This window comes from Oppia nitens, unplaced genomic scaffold (genome assembly GCF_028296485.1).
Source record: "Oppia nitens isolate AA-2021 unplaced genomic scaffold, nextdenovo-longstitch-racon4-pilon3 scaffold11_pilon_pilon_pilon, whole genome shotgun sequence".
Taxonomy (NCBI): Eukaryota; Metazoa; Arthropoda; class Arachnida; order Sarcoptiformes; family Oppiidae; genus Oppia; species Oppia nitens.
This window is the reverse complement of record NW_026533190.1, coordinates 1,594,359-1,622,013: the sequence shown is the minus strand read 5'-3', so window position 1 is coordinate 1,622,013 and position 27,655 is coordinate 1,594,359. Positions and strand designations below refer to the sequence as shown.

General features: G+C 28.0%; 6 protein-coding genes across 7 annotated transcripts; 5 read left to right on the top strand and 1 right to left on the bottom strand.

The window, feature by feature from the left end:
* Positions 1 to 2,294: 2,294 nt before the first annotated feature.
* LOC128966417 (uncharacterized) lies at positions 2,295 to 4,736 on the top strand. The gene is made up of 2 exons (XM_054313270.1): positions 2,295 to 2,821; positions 3,690 to 4,736. Exons 1-2 carry the CDS (start codon positions 2,506 to 2,508, stop codon positions 4,673 to 4,675), a joined length of 1,302 nt encoding a protein of 433 aa, XP_054169245.1. The 5' UTR covers positions 2,295 to 2,505; the 3' UTR covers positions 4,676 to 4,736.
* Positions 4,737 to 5,324: 588 nt separating this feature from the next.
* Positions 5,325 to 6,655, top strand: LOC128966427 (uncharacterized). The gene is made up of 3 exons (XM_054313281.1): positions 5,325 to 5,373; positions 5,528 to 5,974; positions 6,071 to 6,655. Exons 2-3 carry the CDS (start codon positions 5,953 to 5,955, stop codon positions 6,598 to 6,600), a joined length of 552 nt encoding a protein of 183 aa, XP_054169256.1. The 5' UTR covers positions 5,325 to 5,373; positions 5,528 to 5,952; the 3' UTR covers positions 6,601 to 6,655.
* A 789-nt stretch (positions 6,656 to 7,444) lies between these two features.
* LOC128966449 (pre-mRNA-splicing factor 18-like) lies at positions 7,445 to 9,064 on the top strand. The gene is given in 3 exon segments (XM_054313303.1): positions 7,445 to 8,042; positions 8,045 to 8,115; positions 8,199 to 9,064. Coding segments are annotated over 3 exon segments (1,173 nt in total). The 5' UTR covers positions 7,445 to 7,612; the 3' UTR covers positions 8,871 to 9,064.
* A 307-nt stretch (positions 9,065 to 9,371) lies between these two features.
* LOC128951178 (uncharacterized) lies at positions 9,372 to 11,563 on the top strand. 2 transcript variants are annotated; one of them, XM_054296437.1, is made up of 2 exons: positions 9,372 to 9,394; positions 9,507 to 11,563. In XM_054296437.1, the coding sequence occupies exon 2, from the start codon at positions 9,517 to 9,519 to the stop codon at positions 11,392 to 11,394; it is 1,878 nt and encodes a 625-aa protein (XP_054152412.1). In that variant the 5' UTR covers positions 9,372 to 9,394; positions 9,507 to 9,516; the 3' UTR covers positions 11,395 to 11,563. The 2 variants fall into 2 exon arrangements, with proteins under 2 accessions (XP_054152412.1, XP_054152404.1); XM_054296429.1 differs by having other exon boundaries at positions 9,378 to 9,407.
* A 2,724-nt stretch (positions 11,564 to 14,287) lies between these two features.
* On the top strand, positions 14,288 to 18,306 carry LOC128953661 (uncharacterized). The gene is made up of 3 exons (XM_054299177.1): positions 14,288 to 14,591; positions 17,057 to 17,599; positions 17,713 to 18,306. Exons 1-3 carry the CDS (start codon positions 14,343 to 14,345, stop codon positions 18,304 to 18,306), a joined length of 1,386 nt encoding a protein of 461 aa, XP_054155152.1. The 5' UTR covers positions 14,288 to 14,342.
* A 6,270-nt stretch (positions 18,307 to 24,576) lies between these two features.
* On the bottom strand, positions 24,577 to 27,230 carry LOC128953653 (serine-rich adhesin for platelets-like). Its single transcript, XM_054299165.1, has 2 exons — positions 27,191 to 27,230; positions 24,577 to 27,126 (listed from the first exon to the last, which is right to left on the bottom strand). Exon 2 carries the CDS (start codon positions 26,956 to 26,958, stop codon positions 24,577 to 24,579), a length of 2,382 nt encoding a protein of 793 aa, XP_054155140.1. The 5' UTR covers positions 26,959 to 27,126; positions 27,191 to 27,230.
* Positions 27,231 to 27,655: the final 425 nt, after the last annotated feature.

Sequence of the window (27,655 nt, the reverse complement as noted above, 5' to 3'; positions counted from 1 at the left end):
ACCAATTTAATTAATTATATATTTATTTCTATAATAACTATATAATCCATTAAAGTAGTAATGAATGGTTTATAAACCCAAAATAGGAAAATTTAACATGGTAAAATAAGTCCCTCTCTATATATGTATACGCAATGTAGTTCCAACCAATAGCAATGATGATGCAATAACAATGACGCAATAACAATGACGCAATAATAGTGACGCAATACCAATGATGCAATACCAGTGACGCAATAACAATTACTTTTTAGATTTAGGTTTTTTCTCAATTCATAATTAAAACATTCCTTATTTTTTTAAAAAATTTTTAATTATATAGTTATTAAAAAGTTCACTTTTACTTTATCAATATGTTGATTATTTTTATTGGTTATAACAATACTGAAATAGCTATCATTGTTTTACAATATATTTATCATCTACTTTCAGCTCATATTATTCATCAACTCATTCCTGTAATTTATTGCAATAATCTAAACATTTTTGTAAATATTAATGTGTACTCTTTAATAAAATTACTATAAGTTGATGTTTCAATTGATAAATTTCATAGATTTTTGAATGCAATTAAACAAGCATTCATCGCGATTTATACAATTAAAACATAATATATCGAAGTGTTTTTTTATAATTAACATTATAAATGTTTGAATTTTTTGTTTTTATATTTAAGGTATTATATTTAAGGTATGGGTTTAATGTTTCATTTCTAGAATAAATAGTTAATTTTCAATATTTAATTTTTTAAAAGTTATCTATTGTTATAATAATGTCTATTAAAGTGTTTTCACCAAATTTAGATGTGTATAATTCATAAAACATCAATATYATTTTCGATTTGTTTGAAAATATTTAAACAAAACGAATTATTTAAAATAATATAACTATAATTTGAAATTATTGAACAATTATAAATGTTTGAATGTTTTGTTTGTAAATTTAAGGTATTATTTTTAAGGTTTGGGTTTAATGTTTCATTTCTAGGATAAATTGTTAATTTTTAATTTTCAATATTTAATTTTTTTTTAAAATTATCTATAGTTATAATAATGTCTATTAAAGTGTTTTCACCAAATTTAGATGTGTATAATTCATAAAACTCATCAATATCATTTTCGAGTTGTTTGAAAATATTTATCCATAACGAATTATTTAAAATAATATAACTATAATTAAGAAATTATTGAACAATTATTTGAAAAATGTTTGTTTTTATAAATGCAATTAAATATCTTATTATTTTCTAATTGAATTAATTGTTGATTGTAAGTTTGATTATTTAAGCTTTCAATAATTAAATCTTTTTTATCAAGAATCTCATCGATATTACTAACATTATATTTTTTTATAATAATTTTAAATATTTATATATAATCATTTTATTTATATAACAATTTATATATATATATAATAATTACACGATCATCATTGGATAAGATACCATACAATGGTTAATATATAATTAACTTTATAATATTATAACTGTAATATACTATATAAATTTTATCTATATATGTATTTACACTATTATAAGTTATTAATTATTGTTTAATCTAATTTTTAAAAAATATTAATTATGTTTATGTAATTTAATTAATTATGTAATAATTAAAAAAAAAGTTGGTGAAAATATTGTAAACGTTTTTATTATTTTTTAATTCAATAACTAAAATCCGATAATTAAAAATATAAAACAACAAAAAAGTTTAAAATTTTAAAATCAATGAACTTGATAAAAATCATAATTATGGAATATAAATATATTTAAATTTATTAAAATTAAAGTAAAAAAATTTATTATTAAAGAAAATATTATTGAATGATTAATAATTAATTAATTAAAATAAATAATCTAATAATAATAATAACCATGGTTAAATAAAATAGTTAGGAAAAAATAGGGAACATATATATATTAAAAATTTAAATTTTAGAAAACAAAACTCTACACACATTTTAAATGCAAAAATTTAAACCGTTTTGATTGGTTAAAAACACTATTAGCTATACTGTATGCTATGTGTTGTATACTATTGTTTGTATATTTTCTATAATAACTAACCAATAAAAACCATTCGATTATATTCAAAACCAAAACAATAGTACATAGCACCACACAAACACATAGATATATCATAGATTACACTCAATATATATATATATACATACAAATAAAATTGTGTGTATAATATAACTATGTCTAACATTGTCTATGCTCCGCCCCTAAACATTAAACACTAATATTGCTATCATATATATACACTACAGTATGTATTATATACACCATTATTGTTTTGGTTTTGAATATAATTAATACATATATCGTATACACAGTCAGTGAGTGTATTAAACAAACCGTTTCATCGATTGATTGATTGATCGATTGAGTGGCCAAACAATCAAAACATTACCGCCGATAATATCCAATCAATCAATTTAGTGGACACACACTAACACATACCTCCAGTGGACCGACCGACAGACCCGACCCGACCCGCGTCAATGTTGTCCAGCAGTATTAAACGCCTGAACCGGTCGACTCGGCTGATGACTGCCGACGATATATCCGATTCGGCAATGGCCAACCGGCCGTCGGCTGCCTTCAACCAGTGTTGGTACTATTTGCAACAGTCGGCCTACGATCGGGCACTGGACGAATCAACAAAAATCATCCGACGCGAACCAAACAACCCGGAAGGCTATGTCCTGAAGTCCCGATCGTTGTTTCAATTGAAACGTTACGAAGAGTCCGAGGATGTACTGTTGCAAGTGATGCGTATCGCCGAACAAACACAACTGACCAGAACCGATATGGAAGGTATATATATATATATATAGTATGACTGACCGGCCGGCTGGCCGACCGACTACTGGCCGGCTGGCCGACCGACTACTGGCCGGCTGGCCGACTGACTACTGGCCGGCTAGTTGGCCATCAATTAATTTATTAGTTATTAGATATATATGATAATCATTTAGTGGTGGGTGTGGGAGGAGGGGGAGGATTAGCCATCATTGATATTGATGTAGTGTTTGTTATGGTATGGTATGTGGATATGATATTGATATTAGGCCACCAATTGACGTGATGGCACCCGTAGATGATGACCCGTAGGTGTTGTTGTTGTGTTAATCCCGTAGTAGTCTTTATTCCCCCCTCTATTTCTCTCTCTCTCTCTCTCTCTCTCTCTCTCGGTATGCTTGTTGACCCCCTCATGAAGGAGTGGGGTATTTATATACTGATGATTACGGTGTAGTGGTATACTATAACTATAGTACTGGTGGTGGTGGCGGTGGCCATTATCTTTCGGTATTGATTTAGGTGACCAATCAATTATAGTTTAGTATCCTATATATAYAGTGTATTAATATATATTATTTAATTTTAATTACCGGTAATTATTTTTGTTTGTTTGTTTGAACTAATCAAATGCTGCAAAATACAAATGCAAATCAGTTGATTGTAATGGGAGGTGGTGGGTGGGCACAGGTAGATAACAACTCTAATATTTATATAACAACTAAYCTCCCTAATCTCCGCCGCCCCCCCCCCCCGATCCTATAAGATTAAATTTGTCACACACAAAAAAAACAAACTATAAATTATTAAATTGATCCACACTTATGACGATAATGACTGAACTGAACTGATGATGAACTGACTGACTAACTAACCGTAATATTAGGAGTGGTTAAGCTAAAGGACGAGTTGGCCAACTCCAGGGTTGAGATACTACGGGCCAACAACTTTCGGGAGCCCATGGATATCGCCGAAATGCATTGGAATGACTATCATAAGCCGATACTCGATCTGATTGGTTTTGCATCGTTGGCCACTTATAAGAGAGGCAGCGGCGGCTCCGGTGGTGGACACAATGATGATCGACCTATGGAAGTGGATCAAGAAATTATCGATATAGTTGGTCCCGAACGGGCCCGGCAATTGTATCCCGATCTATTAATTGATACACCAAAAGCTATGAGTACGCCTAACCAGCGCCGCGATGTGCGGCCGTTAGCGGCGGCCACTGATTATACTAACCGAAGTAGTAGTAGTGGTGGTGGTCGTCCGCAGGCGGGAGGACGCAGTGGTGGCGGCACTGAAGATGATTCATCACTGAGAGCCGCTGGACTTAAAACGTCGCTAATGTTGGCCGAAGAAAAAGGCCGTAAACTTGAATCGGAACTGAAGAAAGTTTACGAACATTTGCTGAAACTGAACGGCGAAAAGAAACAATTGGAACGCAAATGCCGAACATTGGAAGACCAGTTGGACAAAGCGCTGGCCGGCGGCGGACCGGGAAAACAGCGTCACCGACAGCATACGGAAGTGATTGATTTGGAGCCACAACAACAATACAGACAACAGCCGATTCGTGTGCCGACCACTGCTCAGCGCTATAAAGAATCGGTAGCCACTTCGGCACTACAGTCGTCGACATTCAACGAGGACAGCCAGCTGTACGGCACCGGTACTGACTATAATAGTAGTAGTCGTAGAGCCGGCAGTGGTTTTGGTGGTGGCGGTGGCGGTAGAAAAACTAAAGCTGATCCATACGAGCGTATATTTCGTCGCGATAATCAACCACAACAACAACATCGGGACAATAGTGGCAGTAGTTTTGACTCCCGATTCCAGTTTGGCGGCAATCTTAGGACAACTAATCCGTAAAAGTAGTAATCACACATAAGTAGTGTTTAAATCAAAATAATAAACACTTGATATTCATTTATATATATATATATTAATTATATATTTATAAATATATATATATACTATAACTACAAATTGATTTTTAATTTTTTGACAATTGATTGATTGATAATCATTTCATGTAATTTTTTTGTTGACTGATTATTTAGTGACACTTTTTTCCACACATATAATTTGATACACTTTTTTTATTGTTGTTATCGTGGGCTACGAAAATATTTAGCGATTTTTTTTGTATAAAAAAATTGTTTTTAAATTATACCCTAATCTCTCATACATATTGCGATAATACAAACATTTTTTTTTGGTATTCAATACAAAACAAACAAAAATCATTTTTATATCTCTCAAACAATTTAAATATATTTAAAACTGTATTATGATTTACAGTATACTGTATTATGTAATAACACAATACAACATATACAGTATATATATATATAAACTAATTGTAATGATTATGCTATACATTTAATATATAAATTTATATATATATATATATTGTATACTTTACTCTAATATTTAAATAAAATAATATTATTTAAGCAAAAAATTGGTACCAAAAATTGTTAGCCCACTAATAGGTTTGTCTAACTATTGCCACCGATTTTCCCGAAATATTACCACAATATGTCTATACAATACTGTAAATACCGGTAATTATCTCAAATAATCCTCGAGTGGTGCGCTTCTCTACCGTAATTACCGAAATTATTTTAGAGAGARAGAGAGAGAAAAAAAAATAGTTTTATTAGTTTATTAAACAATTTTTTTTATAATACTAATTATTATTATTATTATTATTTGCAGCATTTATTATACTGAAGTACGAGTTGGTATTGATCCGCAAACAGATACTTAAACGGGAGGGTATTAACGGCCGATGGGCGCTAAATGATTTGCTTAAAAAATTTCGGGACGATTTTACCGAACCGGTAAAACTATTATTGCGCGGCCAGTCGTCCACGTCGTTGTCATCATCAGCGGTCGCCGGCAGCGGCGTCGGCGGCTTTCAAACAAGTCAATCAATTGCGGCCAACACTAGCGATAACGATGGCGACGATGACAAAAGTGATACGTCGACATCGGTCGTGACAATAACTCCCCGCCGATCGGACAGTCCTACTGATACGTACTACTCGACTACCGGTGATGTTGATGATCATCACCACCAGAATCTCATTGATTTTAATTACAATACAAATACAGATAATAAATCTTTCGATGAAAACAAAATGATTACTATATGTGCTGCCGGTTTGTCCGTTTGTTTTTCAAAAAAAAAAATTGTTTTTTATTAACTACTAATTTCTATTAATAATTGATTTTGATTTTTATGTCTTAATATAACAGAGTATTACCGACTAAAAGAAACGGAAGACAAAGCACTGACATTGGAACTGAAAGCCAAGGACTTGGAGGACGAACTGAGCGAAGTCTATGTCAAACTAATTCAATTGACAAAATCCAAGAACCAAATGGATCAGTTGACCGATCGATTGAAAACTGAACTATACTTTATGGCCGCACAGAAACAGTCGTCGATAAAGTTTCGCAGTAGTAGTAGTAGTAGTAATAATGTTGGTGTTGGCGGTGGTGGTAGTGGTGGTGAAGGAGGAGGACAGGGAGGCTCTTATTATTATCATCGCAAACCAATTCCGACCAAAAGTCTAACATCATATAAGCAACGATTAGGTTTGCATTTAACCGCATCAACGGCGGCTAATAAATTGTTTCAACGATCGCCGCCAAAGTCGTCGAAACAGTCGCCTAATACTACTGGATCTACTGGAACTGTAACCGTTAGAAGACAACAACAACAGCAACCAAATATTAGACCCATTTATCATAATAAAAAATCGGTACCATTTGTTGAATATTAGTTGTTAACAATTGATTACCGTTTTGTTAAAAAACATTTACCCGTAAACCCGCACACAATTGATTACCGTATTATTATTATTATTGATAAAGTATTTCATGTATTTTTTTTAATTAAATATAAATTTCATTAAATAATTGATAAAAAAAACTTTGTTTTTTAATTATTTAAAAAAAATATATACATATATAGTATTTTATTATAAAAATTTATTTATATTTTATTTTGACAATCAAGTGATATAATCACAAACACACACATAATATATTTGTTTGTAATTAATAAAAAAAAGTTAATAAAATATTTAAAGATTAGTTAGCTTTGATATTTTTTTTTAAATTTAGTAAAAATTTCAATAAAATATATCTATTTTAAAACTAATTTTAAACTTTTTTGAGGAATATTTATTTTTTTATACAATAATAATTAATTATATAAAATTTAAATATTGTTATATAAAACTGTAGAAATAGTTATATATTATAAATTATTATATAGATTAGTCAAACAACAACAAAATCAATAAAATAAATAATATCTAATTATTATTATTAGTATTAAATTACAAATAATTAAAAAAATATATATCTATTTAATACATATAACTAATAAAACAAATAATTTTAAATTAATTTTTTTTTAGTCAAATAAACATAAAACGTTTATACTGTACGCATAAAATGCAGGATATGTTGTACTATTTATGACTACTTTATAGAACCAGTTGAATACTATGTTTAAACATTATTTTACAGTGTAATTCTATATACAATCTATTATAGTATAATAAAGTACCAAAAATGTTGTCTATTACTATCATCTAAATGTTTATTATTATTATTATTGAAAACATTTTTGATTATTATTTGTTGACATTATTTCGATATCAACTCCAAGASTACAGATCCGATGTCTTTGACTGACTAATTGATTGATTGATTGATTGACCACCGATTGATTGATTTTTAAACCACCCGTACGGCTGTCTAGTAGTAGTAGTAGTAGTGGTGGTAATGATGGACATCGTTAAGGCCGAGATTGAACGCAAACGCAAACAATTGGCGGACAACTTATTAGTGGATAATAAGCGAAAATATTTCAAACGACAAGATCTGATGAAAAAATCCGATGAAGAATACTATGAAAGACAGGCATTGAAAACCAGGACAAAGTTGGCGGCGACGGCGGCAGAGGCCGCGGCCACGGCCACCGATAGCGGCGATGGCGTCGACGGGGTCTCTACCGATGCCACAGAAGCGAGCGGTTCCGATGCCGCCGCCGCCGCTGGCGGACACCACGTGTCAGGAGAGGCAAGCAGTAGTGGTGGCCAACAGTCGGGCGGCGAACAGCAGCAGAGGATAATGGCCCGCAAAGATGTAATCAAACGTTTGCGCGAAAGAGACGAACCGATTATATTGTTTGGCGAAACAGAAACGGAAGCCTTTTACGGTTACGTCGTCTTGAAGTACAGGAACCGGAGGCCGGAACCGATCAGGGATACAGAAATGATTTTCAGGTATTTTTTTAATTTAATTTGTTGTCATTGTTGGTCTCTATCCGTAATCTAATGATTTKATCTGATTTTCTGGATCTGTTTAGGAAGCGATGGAATCGGTGGACGCCTCCTATCTGGAAGAGATTGTCAAGAGTAGCGGCGCCGATAGCGACCAGAAGACTGGCCATCACAATACGGCCAACGATGTCAAAGTAGTTGAAATGAATACCACTATCGAAGATATACTGCAAATGGCCCAACATTTGGGTCGCCGCCGGGATGACGCCCGCGATTGCGATGTCATTGAAATATTTATGAAATATCTGTTGGAATTGTGGGGCAAAAAACTCAATGCCCGACCCGATCCGGAAAAGTTGACCACTCAGGGACGTATCCAGAATGCTATCTATACGCAAACGCAAAGCTATTTGCGTCCACTATTGAAACAATTGAAAAGTCGTAAAGTGGCCGACGATATACTGAAACACTTGATCCGTATTGTCCAACATATGCTCGAACGTGACTATGTTAAGGCCAGCGATGCCTATTTGCGTATGGCCATCGGTAATGCACCGTGGCCAATCGGTGTTACTATGGTCGGCATTCATGCCCGTACGGGCCGTGAAAAGATTTTTGCCCAAAACATAGCCCACGTTTTGAACGATGAAACCCAACGAAAGTACATACAGGCGCTCAAGCGGCTGATGACACAGTGCCAGAAATTGTTTACTACCGATCCCTCTCGTTGTGTAGAGTATACGAAAACTGATAACTGATTGATTTGGTTGGTGGGGATCGGGAATTAAGTGGACACTGAGATTTCACACACAYCCGCGGCCTAATTGTGTATTAAAATTTACCGTAATTTTCTAGTTTTTTTAATAATTTTTTTTTATTATTTGTTGTCTAGATTACCGGTATATATATACTGTATATCAATAATAAAACCAAATAATTTTGTTGTAAATACCGTAATACATATATAAATTAAATAATAATAAAAAAAATAATAATATTTAATTTAATATTTACATTGCTTTTGATTTAAATTTAATTAACTAATTAAATTATAGTTAATTATAGTTAATAAATAAATTAATAATTAATTATTGTTAAATATAGTTAATAAATAAATTAATGTGTTTTAAACACTAATTATCAGTAATTAAATTTAATTGATTGATTGATTGATTGATTAATTAATTAAATAATTAATAATTAAATTTAATTACTGGTATAACTACTGTTTAATACACACACCCAATACCGGCGTAACGTTGTTTGTGGACATGTTTTTTAGGTAACAATTACTGGTATTTATTATTATTATTATTATTACATATAATAACTAAACAATAGTAAAGTGTTTACTAAAAAAAAACTCATTGTTTTTGTATTGACATCTATTTTAGTGACCAATAAATGTCTGCCGCCGACGGCCAGCAAAAAACAACGGCCACTACAACTGTTACCAACAAAACCACCAAAACAGCCGCCGCACCAATAGTGATCATCAAAGAGGAAAAGATGGACACACCTGCAGCAGCCGATGCCACGGCAGCGCCACCGACGATGACGACGGCGACGGCGGCCACGACTACTAACAATAAGACAGTAAACAACAACAACAACAACAACACCGCCGATAGCGAACAAATGGCCGACGATCTGCTACTCGGCGGCGGCGATGATGATGGCCAAAACGAGGAGGACAATTGTATGGCCGACGATAGTGTACTCGATATGCTTACCGATGCCGATACGGCAGCCATTAGTGCTGATGTTGCGGCCGCTGCCGCTGCCGCGGCCTCGGCTCTAGCTGTCAATGAGGACAAAGAGACTGGTGCTGCTGCTGCTGTTGTTGTGGCCGAAGCCGCTGCTGACGGCATCGAGGATATCATTATAGACGAGTATGTGAATGAAGAGAGCGATGGCGGCGGCGGCAGCAGTGGAGGAGATGCTGACAACACCGCCGGTGCCGATAAAGACCAGGAAGTGGTAGACTTGGGCAGCGATAACGAGGGCGACGACGGAGGCGGCGGCCGTATATCTGTTACGACGCCTGGTATTAGCGGCGACGATAACGAGCTGCGGACGGCCGGCCTGAAGACGTCGCTGATGTTAAGCGAAGAAAAGAATCAGAAATTGGAGAAAAAAATCAAAGAACTGGAAGACGAACTCAGACGAGTCTATCAGCATCTGATTAATGCTACCGAAGATAAAAAGAAAATGGATATCAAGTGTCGGACACTGGAAGAACAATTAGACAGAATAGTCGCCGGCGGCGGCGGTGACAACGGTGCCCGACATGAGTCCAGACTACAGGATAGACCGGACAAGAAGAAAATGTCGCCAAAGTCGGCATTGTTTCAGTCGCCGGCGGCCAAACAGAGCCGACCAATGAATACTAACAGTGAATACGGCGGCAACAAGAAAGTCGGATTTGCCGCCGGCGGCGGCGGCAATCAGCCAATTGGCAGACAAAACTATGGCCAAAGTTTTGGCGACAAATTCGAGCGACGAATGCCACTATCGGGTAACAGCGGTTCGGGAAATTACAATAACAACAACGACAACAATTCGCGTCGACAGTTGCATCCGAGCGCTTACAAACAGCCGCCACACCATCGCCAACAACAACAGGCACCRCCACCACCACCACCGCAACCGTCAAATACCGGTGCCATTGGACACCAGCAGATTACCGAACTATCGGCTCGATTGCGTATACCCGATCACGTCGATAGAAAAGCTCACGAACTGTTCGAACAGTTTCATACGTGTCCACAGATTATGGACATGTGCTACAAGACCCGTATCAGGCCGTCAATTGCTGCCGCATTCATATCCAGCCGACTGACCGATTATTTTGGATTTTCGATGCGTAAACTCAACGAAGTCGTCCCTACGGATCGGTCAGCTCTACTCGAATGTTGCGCTTTTATTGTCGATTTTTTGCGAATCAATTGTTCCCTATTGAACGCCTCGGATCTGGTCAAAGGTTTTTGCAAAGATCTGGAAATACCGCCGGCATTGGAAAAAGCTGTCAATCATGTAACCAAACGGGCGTTTGCCGCCAGAAGCGATTGGGGTCGCGATCCGGCACTGGTAGCCGCAGCGGCTACTTATCTCATCAGTCAAGCATCGCATCACAAGCGACCGTTGACTGCGTTGGCCGGCGTTTCCGGTTTAGCCGAAGCCAACATTGGCAGCGCCTATCTGAAGATGAGGGTAATGGTCGAGCAATTGGTTCCGCCGGACTTTGTCTTCAATACACCCATACATATGTTGCCGCTATGAGTGTCGGCGGCGGCAGACGGCGGCGGCGATCGGCCGCAAAAATCACAACAATTTATTTAGTTTTCATACTATCTCTTAACCTCTCTTTCTATCTCTCTTTCTCTTAGCTATCGTTCCCAACCAACGATTCATACATACCTTTCCACTCTCTATGTCTATACTATAGCCACCAACAAAAAAAAACTACTGTATCTCTAAATCTTTAGTGTTGTACTAAAAGTTTATTTGAAACACTATTATTAATATTATTATTATTATTATTAGTACTAATTATCAATATATTATTATAATTATTGTAATATTAGTTTTGTTTTTTTAAATTAAATTTTTTGGTTATTATATATATATATATAAAAAATAATTGTCTAATCAATAATTGTTTGAAATTATTGATAATAATAATAATATGTTTGAGTATTTTTTTTTGATTTACACAAATATTGAATAATAATAATTTTTTTTATTAATTAAATATATTTATATTGATATCATTTTCATATATAACTCAACAAAACAAAAATAATATCGTAATTTGACTCTAATTTAATATTATATGAATTTTTTATTGTTAATTATTTTTGTTTGTTTTTTTTTGTGACAAACATTTTATTCTGAAGAAAAAAAATTATTAAAATAAACTTAATATTAATATTACGTTATTATTATTATTATTATTATTATTATTATTATATAATTATTTAAAATATGAATAATGAAAATATTAAAAAAAAAATTATAACTATTTAATTTAATTTTAGTTTTTAATTAAACATACAAATATAATGATAATAAATAATAAATAAATAAATTCATAAAATATTATTATTTTGTTATAATTAAGTTAATTAATTATTGCTGATTATTATTATTGATATACTATTGATATTTCATAATAATATTAAACTTTCAAATTTATCATTATCTATAACTATAATAGTATTTAGTTGTATAAAAAAATTGAATTTTTGTTTATTTTTTTAATCAAAATTAATTAAACTTTTTTTTTTACTAAAAAATAAAACTTAAGTACCTATAAAACGATTAGTTTTAATTAAATAAAATTATATACTTATGGTACATGTATTATATGTTATTTCAAGTGTTAATAATAATAATAATCTATTTTTACTTTACAATAATTTTTTTTWAAATATAGATAATTAATAATAATAATAATAATAATAATAATATTGTTATTATTATTTTTATCGAAACATATCAACACAAGAATTTATTTTTATTTACATTAAATATCACAAAATATATTATAACTTATAATTTTATTTTATTTTTAATATTATAAGTATTGTATACATACATACTATGATTCATAAAAACTTATAAAAACTTATATTATTACAAATTGTTAGTCATTAATAATTATTACAATAGTTTCTAGTAATTATAAATAATTTCAAGTCTATATAGACTTGAAATTATTTCCTAATCATAATAATCATAACACAACTAACAGTTAATAAAAAAAATTAATCTAATAAAATGTTTTGTTTATTTTGTTTGAATAAAAAACATTAATAGTTTTATTATTATCATGGATTAGTTGCTATTAGAGTTATATATATATATATGAGATATATATATATATATATATATATTATATTAGACTATTTACTATATATACTGGTATATACTGTATATATAAACAATATATAAAATTATAAAGTTTATTTGTTTTTTAAAAAAAATTCAATCAAAAATAACACTTTAATTTTTACACATTATAATAATTATTTTTTTGCTAAATGTTTCAATTTAGATGATTACTATTATATTGAATATATAGTGTTGCTATACTACTGTATATTACAGTATATGTTAAATTAGTTGGTTATATAATAAATAAAACAACAAAACAATTTAATTAAATTTTTATATATATACTAATTGTATCCAGGGTATACAATAGGATATATATATGTTCACTTAGATAAAAGTTTATTTTTAAAAATAAAAATAATATAATACAAAAGTAAACCATAATATGTCTACTAAGCAAAAAAAATTTTTAATGATTAGAAACAACTATAATAAATAAAAATAATTACAAAAAAAACTTTTACTTTTATATTGATTTTATGATTGTACTAAACAGTGATAACTTTTTTTTAAAAAACAAAAAAAAATTATTTTAATTTTGTGATAATTTTTTATACTTTTGTGTTTTCAATGTTTTAAAGTTTATTGATATTGATATTCAATATACAACTGTATAGAGACTAAAAAAACATTTGCATTAATTCACATTTATAAATATAAATATATAATAATAATAATCATTATATTTAAAATTATAATATATATAATTTAAAGATATACTATATATATAATTTTTGTTTGAAAAAAAACTATAAATAGTTTTTCAAAAATTTTTGATATCATATAATGCATTCAACAAAACAACAAAAATTATTATTATTATTATTATTTTTATTTTAAAAGTACATATGTGAATTGTGTGATAATATTTTTAAAAAAATCAACTTATATACATAGATAATATATATATATATATATATATATATATATATATAGTATATAAAATTCATATAATAATATACAGTATAAACTATATGATAAAATATACAAACAATTTAAATGATTGATGATAACTACTACTACTACTACTACTACAGTATGTTTTGAAGATAACAATAAAAAAATATATAATAACTTAATAATAACAACAACAAAAAAATGCAATCAATTTTCATATAAAACTATATTATTAATAAAAAAAACTAAAATATTTTTGCTATTTTGTTGTCAATATTAATAATACTGTATATAAATATATAATACAAGAATATTCTTGAAGTACTTATTTTTGAAGTAAATATAATAAGTGATTGACTATTCATTAGAGAATATTTTCTCTTATTTTTTGTTTAGTTTTTTTGTTGTTGTTTTTGTTTATAATAATAATAATAATGTCTTTTACCCGAAACAATGTCCTACTAATCGGCGATTCGGGTGTCGGCAAGACATCATTGGTCGGCCAGTTTTGCGACAATCAATTCAACGACCATCAACCGGCCACCCGTGGCGTAGCCTTCCGATCGGTCGACTATACCTACGATGGCCTGCACTTGAAGATAGCCGTCTGGGACTCGTCAGCTCTGCCCCAGTATAGACTGGTCTCACGTCTATACTATACGGACGTGTCGGCGGCTATTATCGTAAGTCTATAACAAAAAATATGATAATATTTTTGTTTTGTTTTATTTGATTGTTTAGTTGATTTGAAATATAAAATATCAATTATCAATGAAATGTATGTATGTTTAGTGTGTTTATTGTCTATTTTATATTCAATTGTTTTATTAATATTTTTTTTATATATATAATATATGATTGAGAGGAGATGTTTGCTATTTATAGTTTATTTCAAATGTTTATATAATTATTATTTTTTGTTTGTTTGTTTGTATGATAGGTTAAAGTTGATAGTTGTTTGAATAGTTTGTGTGTTGTTTTTTTTTTGGTGGCAACTATTTGTTGTTGTATTAAAATATTTATAGAAAATGTTTTTTATGTTTATTTTTTTGTTGTTGGTATAATTTTTAATATTAGTCAAAATTAAATATAGTTATTATTATTGATAATTAAAAACCAAATGATAAATAACTATAATTTAGTTTTATTAGTTTTTATTGTAAAATTATTATTAAATAACTAACAATAACTTTGATATATATATACAGTATAATAAATAAGATAATATATATAAGATTAAATTAAATTTTATATTCAAAGTACATGTAATTATAAAATATTAATATTTATGATAATATTATTATTGTTATTAAAGTTACTATTATAACCTATGTCTGTAATTAATAAGTACTGTACGATATATATATACAGTATATATATATAAAATATTAATAAAATAAATAAATAAATGTAATATTAATTTACAGACAGTATTGATAATACTTAGTCAGACAATAAATAAATATATATTTATATAATCTTTAGAAATATAAAAATATATATATATTTCTGAGAAAAACATCATAAAAAAATTTGATTTCACTGTTTGTTTGATGTAAATGATATTATATATATATATATATTATCAATAGATATGAATATGTATGAGACAATAGATAAAATAAACCTTTAGTTTCTATACAATAATAATAATAATAATAATAAAATACATAAATAAGTTATGTATACACTGTTGTTATAGTACTGTATGACAAGTGATAAATATAAATACAGTATATTTATTGAATATACTGTATATATATATATATATAAAATTAGATATTTAGACACATTTAGACATATTGTAGTTATAGTCAACAAAACTTCAAGTTAAAGACAAATTAGATTTAAACTTCACCCGTAAATACACAGATAAAAATAATAATAAATTATTTTTGTCTCATTATGCCTGTTATTATTATACAGTATTATAATACTGTATATTTTATTTTTGTTTCATCATTTAACAATATTATTAATATACAACTTTCAATTGATTTGATTTCAATATTAGATACTGTATTATACAGTATTGTAAAATTATAGGTTATAAGTTAAAGTAAATATGAGAAAATAAAAAAATTATTGCAAATATCAAATTTTTTGTTAATAATAATAATAATATTTTATATCTCAATATATTTAGACTAATATATTGTGTGTGTGTTGTCTATGATATTATACAACATATATATAGAGTATATCTAAATTTATATCAATAATAAAAAATAATTTTTATGCTTTTCACTTATATAAAGTATATACTGATACAACATATACAGTATATATAATAGTAATCAAATAAAATGTAGAAAACATGTTTTCTACATTTTAATACAAGTTAAAAGTAATGCATATAAATATAAAAATTAGCTAGATAAATTATTAGTATTATTATTTAAAGTAAAACTTATATATATATCAAAAGTTAAAATGATATATATTTTTGTAAAAAATATAAAGTACCGGATGAAACAAGCAATAAATAAGCAACAATAATAAAAAAAATAACATATTATATATTTACTTTATATATATATATATATATTGAAAATAAATTTCTAAATAATTTTGTATTTTGCTTTAAAAGCTAATATACATATAACTTATATATAATATATGATATAAAGTATAAAATTGTTGGCAATATATTTTTTTGTTAGTATATATATATATATATATATATATATATATATATACTGTATATTTTGTTTATAATTCAATAGCCGGAATTAAAATACATACATATATATTTGCATTAAAATAATTTTTATTTACAAAAATATAAATTTACATATATATATACTAAATAAGATATACTGTAAGATAAATGTAACTAAAAATCAATAATAATAATAATATAATATTTTTTGCTAATAATATATATCTATTTAATTACAATCATATAACTTATATGATATTTAATTAATAAATTACTTGTTTTTAAATATTTATTAATTTTTTCAAAAAAATATTTTAATTCAAAAACTATTTAATTCTAATAAAATATATATTTTTTTAAAAATGTATAACTAATTATACATTAGATATGATATAGACTTTAATAACACTAAAAAATTAATAAATAAATTAAAATTTCATTAATTAACTCAAATCACTGGTATATATATATATACGTACGGCACAGGTATACGATGTAACCAAACGGATGACCTACGAGAGGACAAACTACTGGATAAACACCATTAGAGAACAGTCGTCGATATTGAAGTACATAATAATTGTTGGCAACAAAACCGATTTACGGGATCGGTTCGATGGCGAACATGTTGGCCGCCAGGATGGCCAACAGTTGGCCAATAGACAGCACACAGAGTTTGTCGAATGTTCGGCAAAGTTCGGACTGGGAGTCGACCAACTGTTTTGCCGGACATTCGACGGTATGATTCGCCGCTATGTACTGACACCGATATTGTTGGCCTCAGCCAACAACTCATCGGTTCGGGTGAAATACAAGGCAATCGTATTGGGCGATCAGGGTGTCGGCAAATCGGCAATTGTTGACCGACTGTGCGGCGGTCACTCGGCAGCTGCAGCGTTGAGCACCGGCAAGAGTGGCCAAGATTTGCGAGGCGGCGGCGCAAATGGCGGCGGAACACAGTTTCAATCGGCCATCGCTAAGGTCAACAAGTGTTCAGTGGAACTGGAGTTTTGGGATACCAGTGGACAGGTATGTGTGTGTGTGTGTGTGTGTGTGTGTGTGAGAGAGAGAGAGAGAGAGAGAGAGAGAGAGAGAGTATATAGATATTAACTAAAAAAACTATTAACCAATTAATTTCATAGGATAGTCATCGACAATCGCTGGCCGACCTGATGCCAATGTACTCCCGGAGCGCRCACACCGTTATACTAGTCTATGACATACAATCTCGACAGTCGTTTGACAATTTGTATGGATATCTTGATCTGTTGACAGCATCGGGTTCCGAATCTGATGGCCAAAACGATTGCTGGCCACTGGTTGTACTATTGGGTAACAAACGGGACGGTAAGGCCGGAACTGGCGCCGCCACCGCCGACCGACAAGTGACCACTGGCGAGGCGGTCGAGTTTGTCGAAAACAATATGAATATTATCGGTATTTTTGCGGAAATATCGGCCAATTGTGACAAATCCCCGGCATTTGCTAAACTATTGACCAAAATATGTCGCAATTTGCTGCTATCCTATCCCGACAACAACAACACCAGTAACAGCGCCAACTCCAACATACCGGTGCCCAATATATCTGGATTAATGCAACCATTGAAAATCAAATCAAAATTTACTAAACATTATAAAAGTTGCGATATTATTGTCGATAATAATAATAATAATAATAGACGTAAACGATTAAAAAATTGGTTTAAGTGTGGATCCAAATCTATTGATTATTAATATTATTATTTTTTTTGTAAAATAATTTTATAAATATATTTTTTTTATACATCAAAGTTTTATTTAAGTAAATAAAATGTATAATATTTTGTATATTAAATATAAATATTGATAAATAATACAATAGTTACATATATTTAATTTATTATTATTATTATTATTGATTCAATTATTGTGAAAGAAAGTTAGAGATAAGTTTAAATGCTATATAAAAAAAAATATATATTTTTGTTGTTGAAAACTTAGTAAATAAATAAATTATTTATTATTATTATTATCATCAGATTAGTTAATAAACTTTTGTTGTTGTTGTTGTTGATTAATTARTATCGTTTAATTAATAAAAAATCCAATTTAATTAATTAATAACAGATAATCAATTTTTTAATCAACTAACTTGAATGTGAAAGTTAAGCAATWTATATATATATAAAAATAGTTTTCTTATCAATTGTAGACTAACTAAACAAATATAACAATTTATTATTATTATTATTATGTTTAATCAATTATATACAAAAACTAAATAAAATAATAGTTGACATTGAAATTATTAATTTATTATTTAGTTTAGTTGCTATTATTTGTTTAATATCATATTATTATATATACTAGTATATACTGTACATGTATATCAGTCATAATAACAAAAAAAATAAATAAATAATAAACTTTATATTTTATTTATTTACTATATTTTTGTGAATAAATTTAATTAAATATAAAAAATGGAGTCATAATTTTTAAAAATAAAATAATATATAATTAGATTATAAATATTAAAAAAAATATTATGAAAAAAATAGTTATAATAAAATATTAAAAATAATATATATATACAGTATAATATAAAAATAATCATATTATATATATATAAATTAAAAAATCACTTTAAATTTATTATAAAGCTATCAATTATATATTTATCTTAACTTTTTTAACTAAATAAAAATAATTTGATCTTATAAATAAAAAAATTACTTTTTATGCAAAATTTAATAAATTTTAATGCAAATATCTAGATGTGTTTTTAACATAATTTTTTTTAACTTTATCTATTCTACAATATAATAATAATATTGATTTATTTTATTATTATTATTATTATTAGTACAGTATTATCATATTTATAATTTTAGTTTTAAATATATTGTCCTAAAACATATTATTTAAAATAAAAATATTTTTTTTTAAATATTCAATATTAACATTATTATAATAAATAATATATAATATAATATTCAATATAATAATTTATAAATTTTATTTTATTTAGTATATTATAATATTTTTATTAGTTTTATTATCAACTATTTTAGTACTAATGCTACCTATTGTTACTAATAAATATACTATATTTTTAATGAATAAATTAATAAACAATATATATATTAGATTTTTAGATTATGAAACCTATTTATTGTTAAATTTCATGAATTTTAGTTATAAATAATAATATTTCAATATTTTTTATTTAATTTACTGATTATTGTATTATTAATTACTAATCATTGGGCAATATTACCTAATAATTATAGTATTAATTTTTAAATATAAATAAATAAATACAATATATATATTAAGTAAAATCAATGATTATGTACTAAAATATAGTACAAATATCGATAAAATAAGATGAATAAAAATGCAAAAACAATATTTATAAATATAATTAACACATATTTTATACACGATTTATATAATAAATGCAAATATTTATTATTGAAATAAAAATTATTTATTACTATTACTACTACTGTATTACTATTCAATATTTTTTTTATCATTAAAAAAATACTACTAGTTTTGAACTTTGATTTTATAAACTAATATTTAAAAATTATTATTTGAATAACTAATTAGCAATTTATACTAAATATTTATTTATAATATAAATTATATACAGTATATATTGTATAACCAAAAATTTATTTAACTGATTATTATGTATATAAATAAATAAAAATTATTAGTTCATTGCCACTAATTATAGAAATACATGTAAATCTATATTTATATATAAAAGTTCAGTGATTTTTGTGTACATTAATAGAAATATTATTTATAATAAATTAATAGACAGAATATTAATATATATAAATTATATTATATCTATCGTAATAAATATTAATTTGCATACAAAAAATTAAATGGATAACTAATAATAATATTAATATTATTAATAATGATAATATTTGGGATTATATTTTTGTTGTATTTTATAGAAAATAAATGATAGCAAAAAAAATAAATGTTAAATATTGAATATAAATAAATAAATGGCAAAAACTTGTTTTTACACTTTTACTGTTTTTTTTAGTTTTATTTATTTGTCTATATTTTTATTTTATTGATAATTATTGTATGATATATCAATATATATATATATACAGTATATTCAATTGACTATTACAACATCGGCGCAGAATATTCTGTATGTAAATTCAATGTAAATAACTATATGTGAATATATATGAGTGAGTGAGTGAGTGAGTGAAATAAAGAGAGAGAGAGAGAGAGAGAGAGAGAGAGTGATTGTGGTTACCGACCACTTGTAACCCACGCTTTGTATGACACAAATATATACACATATATTGTATATGAAAAACATATACTGTATATACAAAACTAACTTAACTTATATGATATATATATATTAATATATATACTGTATATACAGTAAACTTATAATAATTATATTAAATACCTGAGCTGTAAAAACATGTTAAAAAAAAGTTAGGCGCAAACTTTCTAACCTTACTCTCTCTCTCTCTCTCTCTCTCTCTCTCTCTCTCTCTCTCTCTCTCTCTCTCTTTCTCTTAGATTTTTTTGTGTGGATAAACCTATAAATACTTGACTCTACACCAGTCAGTGGACAGTTTAGTTATTTTACGTAACCTAACAAACAAACAAAAGTTAAGAAATTTTTAAAAAATAAAATTATATAATAAATAAAGAATATTCTGAATAAATATTTTTACTAATAATATAATTGCCTTTTATTGTGTGTATTTAAAAATAATAAATAATTAACAGTTTTTCACAACAATAAAGTTATTAATAATAATAAAAAAAAATCTGTTTGTTTACTATCAAACAAACAAACCAAACCAAAAAAAATTGTATTAAAATTAAACAATTATTTGTTAAATAATTTGTTTTTTTTAAAAATTATTGTTGAATAATAATTACAATTTTCCATTTAAATAATACTAATATTATAATAATATTATAATAAATATAATGGATATCAGTGTAAATAAGTTAACATTGGTCTACATCCTAGTGCTGATTGGAGCACTGGTAGTCCAGTTGACATTGGTTGGTGCTGATGGCGGCAATCTGTTTGATCCCTGTCCCGACAATGGTATGCGAAAGCCGCCACGTTTTGGCAAACGTAACCCGCAGGTAGACCCGTGTGTTCGGGGACCGGTTCGCCGTAATATACGTGGGGACAAACTAATGGCCAGATATGGACTCTGGGAGGCACTGGTAGATCGATTGAAAAGTCAATTGACAGCTACTACTAGTAGTACTGGTAGTCAATCAGCAAACGATTATTTGAATACAGATGAGACATAATATTGTTTTTTAGTTTTTTTATTTAAAATAATTTGTTTTTTTAGTTATTAAAAAATTTATTTATTTATTTATTTTCACTTAAAAACTTATTCCTATAGAAAATAATATATATTTAATTACATAAATATATAAAATCCAATATATATATATAGATTTATAATAATAATTATTATGATGTAATTATGATTTATTTAAACATATATTTATATATATATATATATACTATAGTTTATCAATCAAATCAAATCAAATAAATCAAATTAAAAACAAATAATATTGTGATCAATATATATATATATATGATATATTTAATAAATTTGAAAAACATTTTTTTATATACTTGTAAAATAAAATGTATTTAATATTATTATTAAATAATAAAAAATATAATACTCTATTAAATGAAAATAATGTATTTATTATTATTATTATTATTGATGTTATAAATATATTATTATTATTATATTATATCTTGATTTATATTGTGAATGTATATTAAACTATAAAATATTAATAAAGTTTAAATATTTGCTTAAAAAAAACTTATAAAATATTATTTTTAAAAAATATTATTAATCATAAATAAATTAATTTCTATATAAGTTAATAAAAAATAGATAAACTGTTATAAAATTATTTCAATTTTTTTTAATTATATAAATGTTTTTTTATTATTTATTTAAAATTTGTAATCTATTTATTTAATATCTATATATTGATTTAATAAAATAATGATTAAAAAAATATATAAAACATAAAATATAGATAAATTTAATTGTAATTATCGAAAAAAATTAAATCTATTATTATTTTATAATTTATTTGTTGCTTAAGTATTGTTGTTGTAAACAAATTTAGTTAAAAGCATTTTAAATGATTACAAATCCTAAACAAATTTTTTTTTTCGTTAAAAAAATATATAAACAATTAAAACAAATGAAAATAATATAATTAACATATAATTTTTGTTAGCTATTAATATACTGTTAATTATCTAAATTAAAATCAAAATTATTTTAGTATTAGAGATTATCTTTGTTTAAAAAAATAAATAATTTTTTAAATTTTACTAAAAAATTAAACTTGGTAAAAAATTATATTTAAATTTATTATTTGTTTATCCAATGCGACACCTATTATGCTTAAAACTAATATTATTTGAATGATAAAATATATGATAAAATTATTTTTTTAAAAATAAATAAACATGGTATTAATTATATTTTCAAAAATTATTAACAAATTATAATTTTTTAATCCATTAAATATATTATTTTAAAATAAAATAATAATAATTAAGTTTAACTGTAAATATTGATAAAATTGATAATTACTGTATAGTAGTTATTAATTATTGTTACGATTTAATATACGGTAAGTAATTCAATGACTTATAAATAAATCTAGTTTTTTTGTAATCAATGTGTTTATTATTAATATTATTAATATAAATATGAAATTAATGTTTTATTTAAAATTATTATATATAGTAAGTATATAACATTTAGTCAAATAAAAATACAATCAAAAAATATGCAAATATTAATCAAATAATTGTAGTAATTATTACAATACAATATTACATATTTGATTTTTTAAAAATATATATATATATAACATGCAAAACAATATGTTATATGTAAATGTTTTATAATAATATAAATTGCAATTACAATATAAATATATCACATAATTAATTGTGTAATTAATTACTTTCAAAAAAAAAAATTAAATAATATTTTTTAAAAAAAAATTGTAGCAATCATTTAGTATTATTTTTCTTAAATACTAGAATTATTTTGATTAGAAAATTATGTAATTATTATTATTATTATTTTGTTGATAAATGATAAATATATATATATTTTTAAAAAAAATAGAAAACAAAACAAAAATGATAATCAATTAATAACTATTTAATTTGTTTGTATAATTAAATTAAAAAAACAAACAAACAAACAAACAAAAAATATTTGTATCAAAACATTTGCACTAATATTACGGTATATATATCTTAATTGATTTTTAAAAAATGATAATAAATTAAGTTATTATATTCACTATTATTATTATTAATATCATAATCATATCTATCACTATATAATTACCTATTTTTTTTATTTTGAAAAATAAATGCAGTATTTAAAAAAAACAATATAAATATAATGTTAAAATTATAGTATAAAAAAATCAAACAAAAATATTTTTAACATTCAATATATCTAACGAGATCACTGTTTATGGGATAATAATATAGTTATTAACTATAATTTGAACCAAAAAAAATTAATAAATAATAATATAAATCATATTATTGTTTTCAATCAGTAATTTTTTTCTTAATAAAAAATACTGATTTCTATATATATATACCTAACTGTAATCAAAGCACAGGTAGTTTTTTCTATATCTGATAAATTATTATATAATTTATATAACAGTATAGCTTAGTTAGGCACAAGAATGGCAATGATTTTTTGTGGTAATTGAAAACTTTGACAAGATTTTGAGTCTATTTTTCATTATAATAATAATAATAATTAAAAATATAATAGTATTAAAGTAAAAATATATATATATATATAACATATGTATGGACGGGATATCATATACAGTATATAATTGATGGACAGTTAGATAGATTTGATTGATTTATGACTGACTGACTCTCTCTCTCTCTCTCTCTCCCTAAGCTTTGGTAGACTTGGATGAACTACCGGTACTACTATTGATTGCTTCTACATCTTTGGACAGTCGTTTTGCCTGCAAATACTTCCACATACGATAGAAATGTGGCGGCAATTCCTGTCCCATATGATAGTTGACATGACGTTTAAGGTGATCGTTGAATTTCATTTCGTATAGCGTAGTAAAATCACAGTCAGGTAGTCCGCACCGGTAGCCCAGTCGACCATCAGGTGTTCCAGGTGTCAAATGTCGTACTACCAGATCATTGGTGGTGTCGGTGGCGGTGACCACTGGAGTATTCGGTATAGTTGATGATGAACTCATGTTATCGGCAACAATTGGCAGTGTCTTAATAGCCGTACAATTGATTGAACTGAAGGCGGCTGCGGCGGCGGTGGTAGTGGAGGCACTGGTAGGCAGATAGTAGTAGCCGTTTGATGTAGAAATTTCGCTATAATTATCGGCATTGTTGACGTACTGACGCAATGGACCAATAGCTAGGGTGTCGTCATCGGCAGTGGTACTACCGTTAGTCGATTCGTCGCTAATGTCGATATTGATTTTAGTGCCGGTAATTGTCGACAGAGTTACACCATTGGTAGCGGTAGTAGTAGTAGTAGTACTCTGATGTTCAGCAGTACTACTACTACTACTACTAGTATTGGCATTATTGAGGTTATAGTTGGTTTTGTTATCGACCGATACCATTACTACACGAGTTGTTGTTGTCGATGACGACGACGACGACAATGTTTCCATACTATCTGATGATGTCTGCAGTCGCTGTCTTTTGCTGCTCAGTCTAGTCGACGATCTCTTTGGTCTTTTTAGCTGCTTCTTCTGCGGTGAAGTTGTTGTTGTTGTCGTCGACTTTTGTGCCATCGAATCGCCTGTGTCTTCAACATTGACGGTAGTATCGGTGTCGTCGTCGTTGTCATCGTCGACTCTTTCGACTACAACCGTCTCAAACATGTCTTTACTATTAGTAGTATCGATAATAGACGACTGACTGTTTGTTGTCGACTCATCATCATTGCCGCCGACATAATCGGTAATTATGTTGTTTTTGTTGTAATCAATTTCAATTGGCGGCTGTGGATTGACGTCAATAAATTGTGAACCGGCAGCTGCTAGAACTGGATCCAATTCCTCCAGACTAACTAAACAACTAAATTGGGCGCACTTTTTCATGGCTTTAATGGACGACTCTGTCTTAACCGATAGCTTGTCTGACTGTTGTTGTTGTCCAATAATAATAGGAGACTCCGAATAATCGGTGGGCGTAGTTGGCGTCGTCCTAGAAATCGGTGAACAATCATCAGCAGTCACCGCCGGCGCGGCCGCCGATTCGTAATCCATGTCCATAGAGTTGGTAGTCGTAGTCAATGATTGTTTGGTCAACTCATCTGCAATAACACATTGATTGTCAGCAATACCGACAACAACTCCCTTATCATCATTGCTGTTGTTGTCGTGTTTGTCGTCGTCATTGTTATCATCATCTTTAGTCTTACGGTGAATAGTCATCGATATGTTAGTTAAATATTTATGCAATCGGCTTATGTCAGCAAAACAATGACCACTACTTTCATTATAAGCAGAAACAATGGCATCGTTTTCGGTCTTTAGTTCGACGACAAGTTTTTCCAGTTCTTTGTTGATTACGGTCATCGCTTCGCAGGTGTCCGTCTTAATAAGGTATTTGCGTTTGACATCAGCCAACTCGTGCTGGACTTTCATCAGCAACTGTTGCTGTTGTCGGACATCGATTAGTTGGCAATCGATAGCCACCGATACCGGGTTGTTGACGGCGGCAGCAGTTTTAGTTGTTTTCGAAGCCGACGCCGACGACGATCTACGGCTGCTTACAGAGGTTACTGATCTGGTAGTGGTTGTGTCCACTGCCGCCGCAGACCGATTGTTGTGGCCGTCATTGTCCACACCATCGCTGATAATCTTCTTCATCATTGTGTGCATGTCTTTAATCATAGTATAGATATGCAGATTGTGTTCATCGGTAACGGCGGTTGCAGCGGCGGTGGCCGGACAGCTGAGACCCGCAGCGGCCACAGCCGACAACGTTGATGATTGTCGTCGATAGTCGTTGATTAGCCGCTTGAGTAGCGATCGTTGGCCAATAGTAATATTGGTCAACATCGGCAGATCCTCGACGATATCCAACGATATGATTGTATCGTTATTGTCGTAGCCGTAAGCGGCCAACTGGCCAAATGTCTGGGTAGTTATCGACTTGTTTTTCAACAAAAATAGCCACAAATTGTTGATACTATTCATGTTGTTGTTGTTGTTGTCATCGCCGCCGTTGGGATCATCATCGGCGGTAACGGTTGACTCCGATGAGTCCAATTGGTGGCCATTCATGACTGTAGCCGGCGGACGGACGGACGGACGGTCGGTCAGATCGGTAAATATGTTCAAATCAATTGATTTGATTTGATTACTACTAACCACTTGTTGTTGTTGTTGTTGTCGTCGATGAAACTAAACTAAAAAATTGTGAACCAATTCAAGTGATGTTTGGTTTGTTTACTAAAAAAAAAAATTGTTTCAATACTTATAATAATAATAACAATAATAATAATAATATTAATACCAATTCTATAGTAATTATCAATGCATTGAATATACTGTTTATTATTAGTAATCTATTTATGATATTATCTGTTATTAAACACTAATGCAATACAACTATAAAAATACAGTTTATTTTATATTCAATAGAAAAAAACAGTAAATAATAAATAAAAAGTTAATAATAATCAAAACACATGTGATTTTTAGCGCTAGAAATGTTGTTTTTATTATTATTATTAAAGTTTTTCAATTCAATTCAATACATATAATAAATAAAATCAATACTTATGTATAATAGGTGTCAGCACACAGTTTATACTGTATTTAGTTTAATAGTATAATAAAAACTTTTAGTTATTATTATATAAAAATTAATTATAATATCATTTAACTATCATTAGTCTAATTATTATTAATAATATTAATATTATTATCATTATTAATATCATTAGTATTATTATTGAAAATTTTTAATGATATTAAA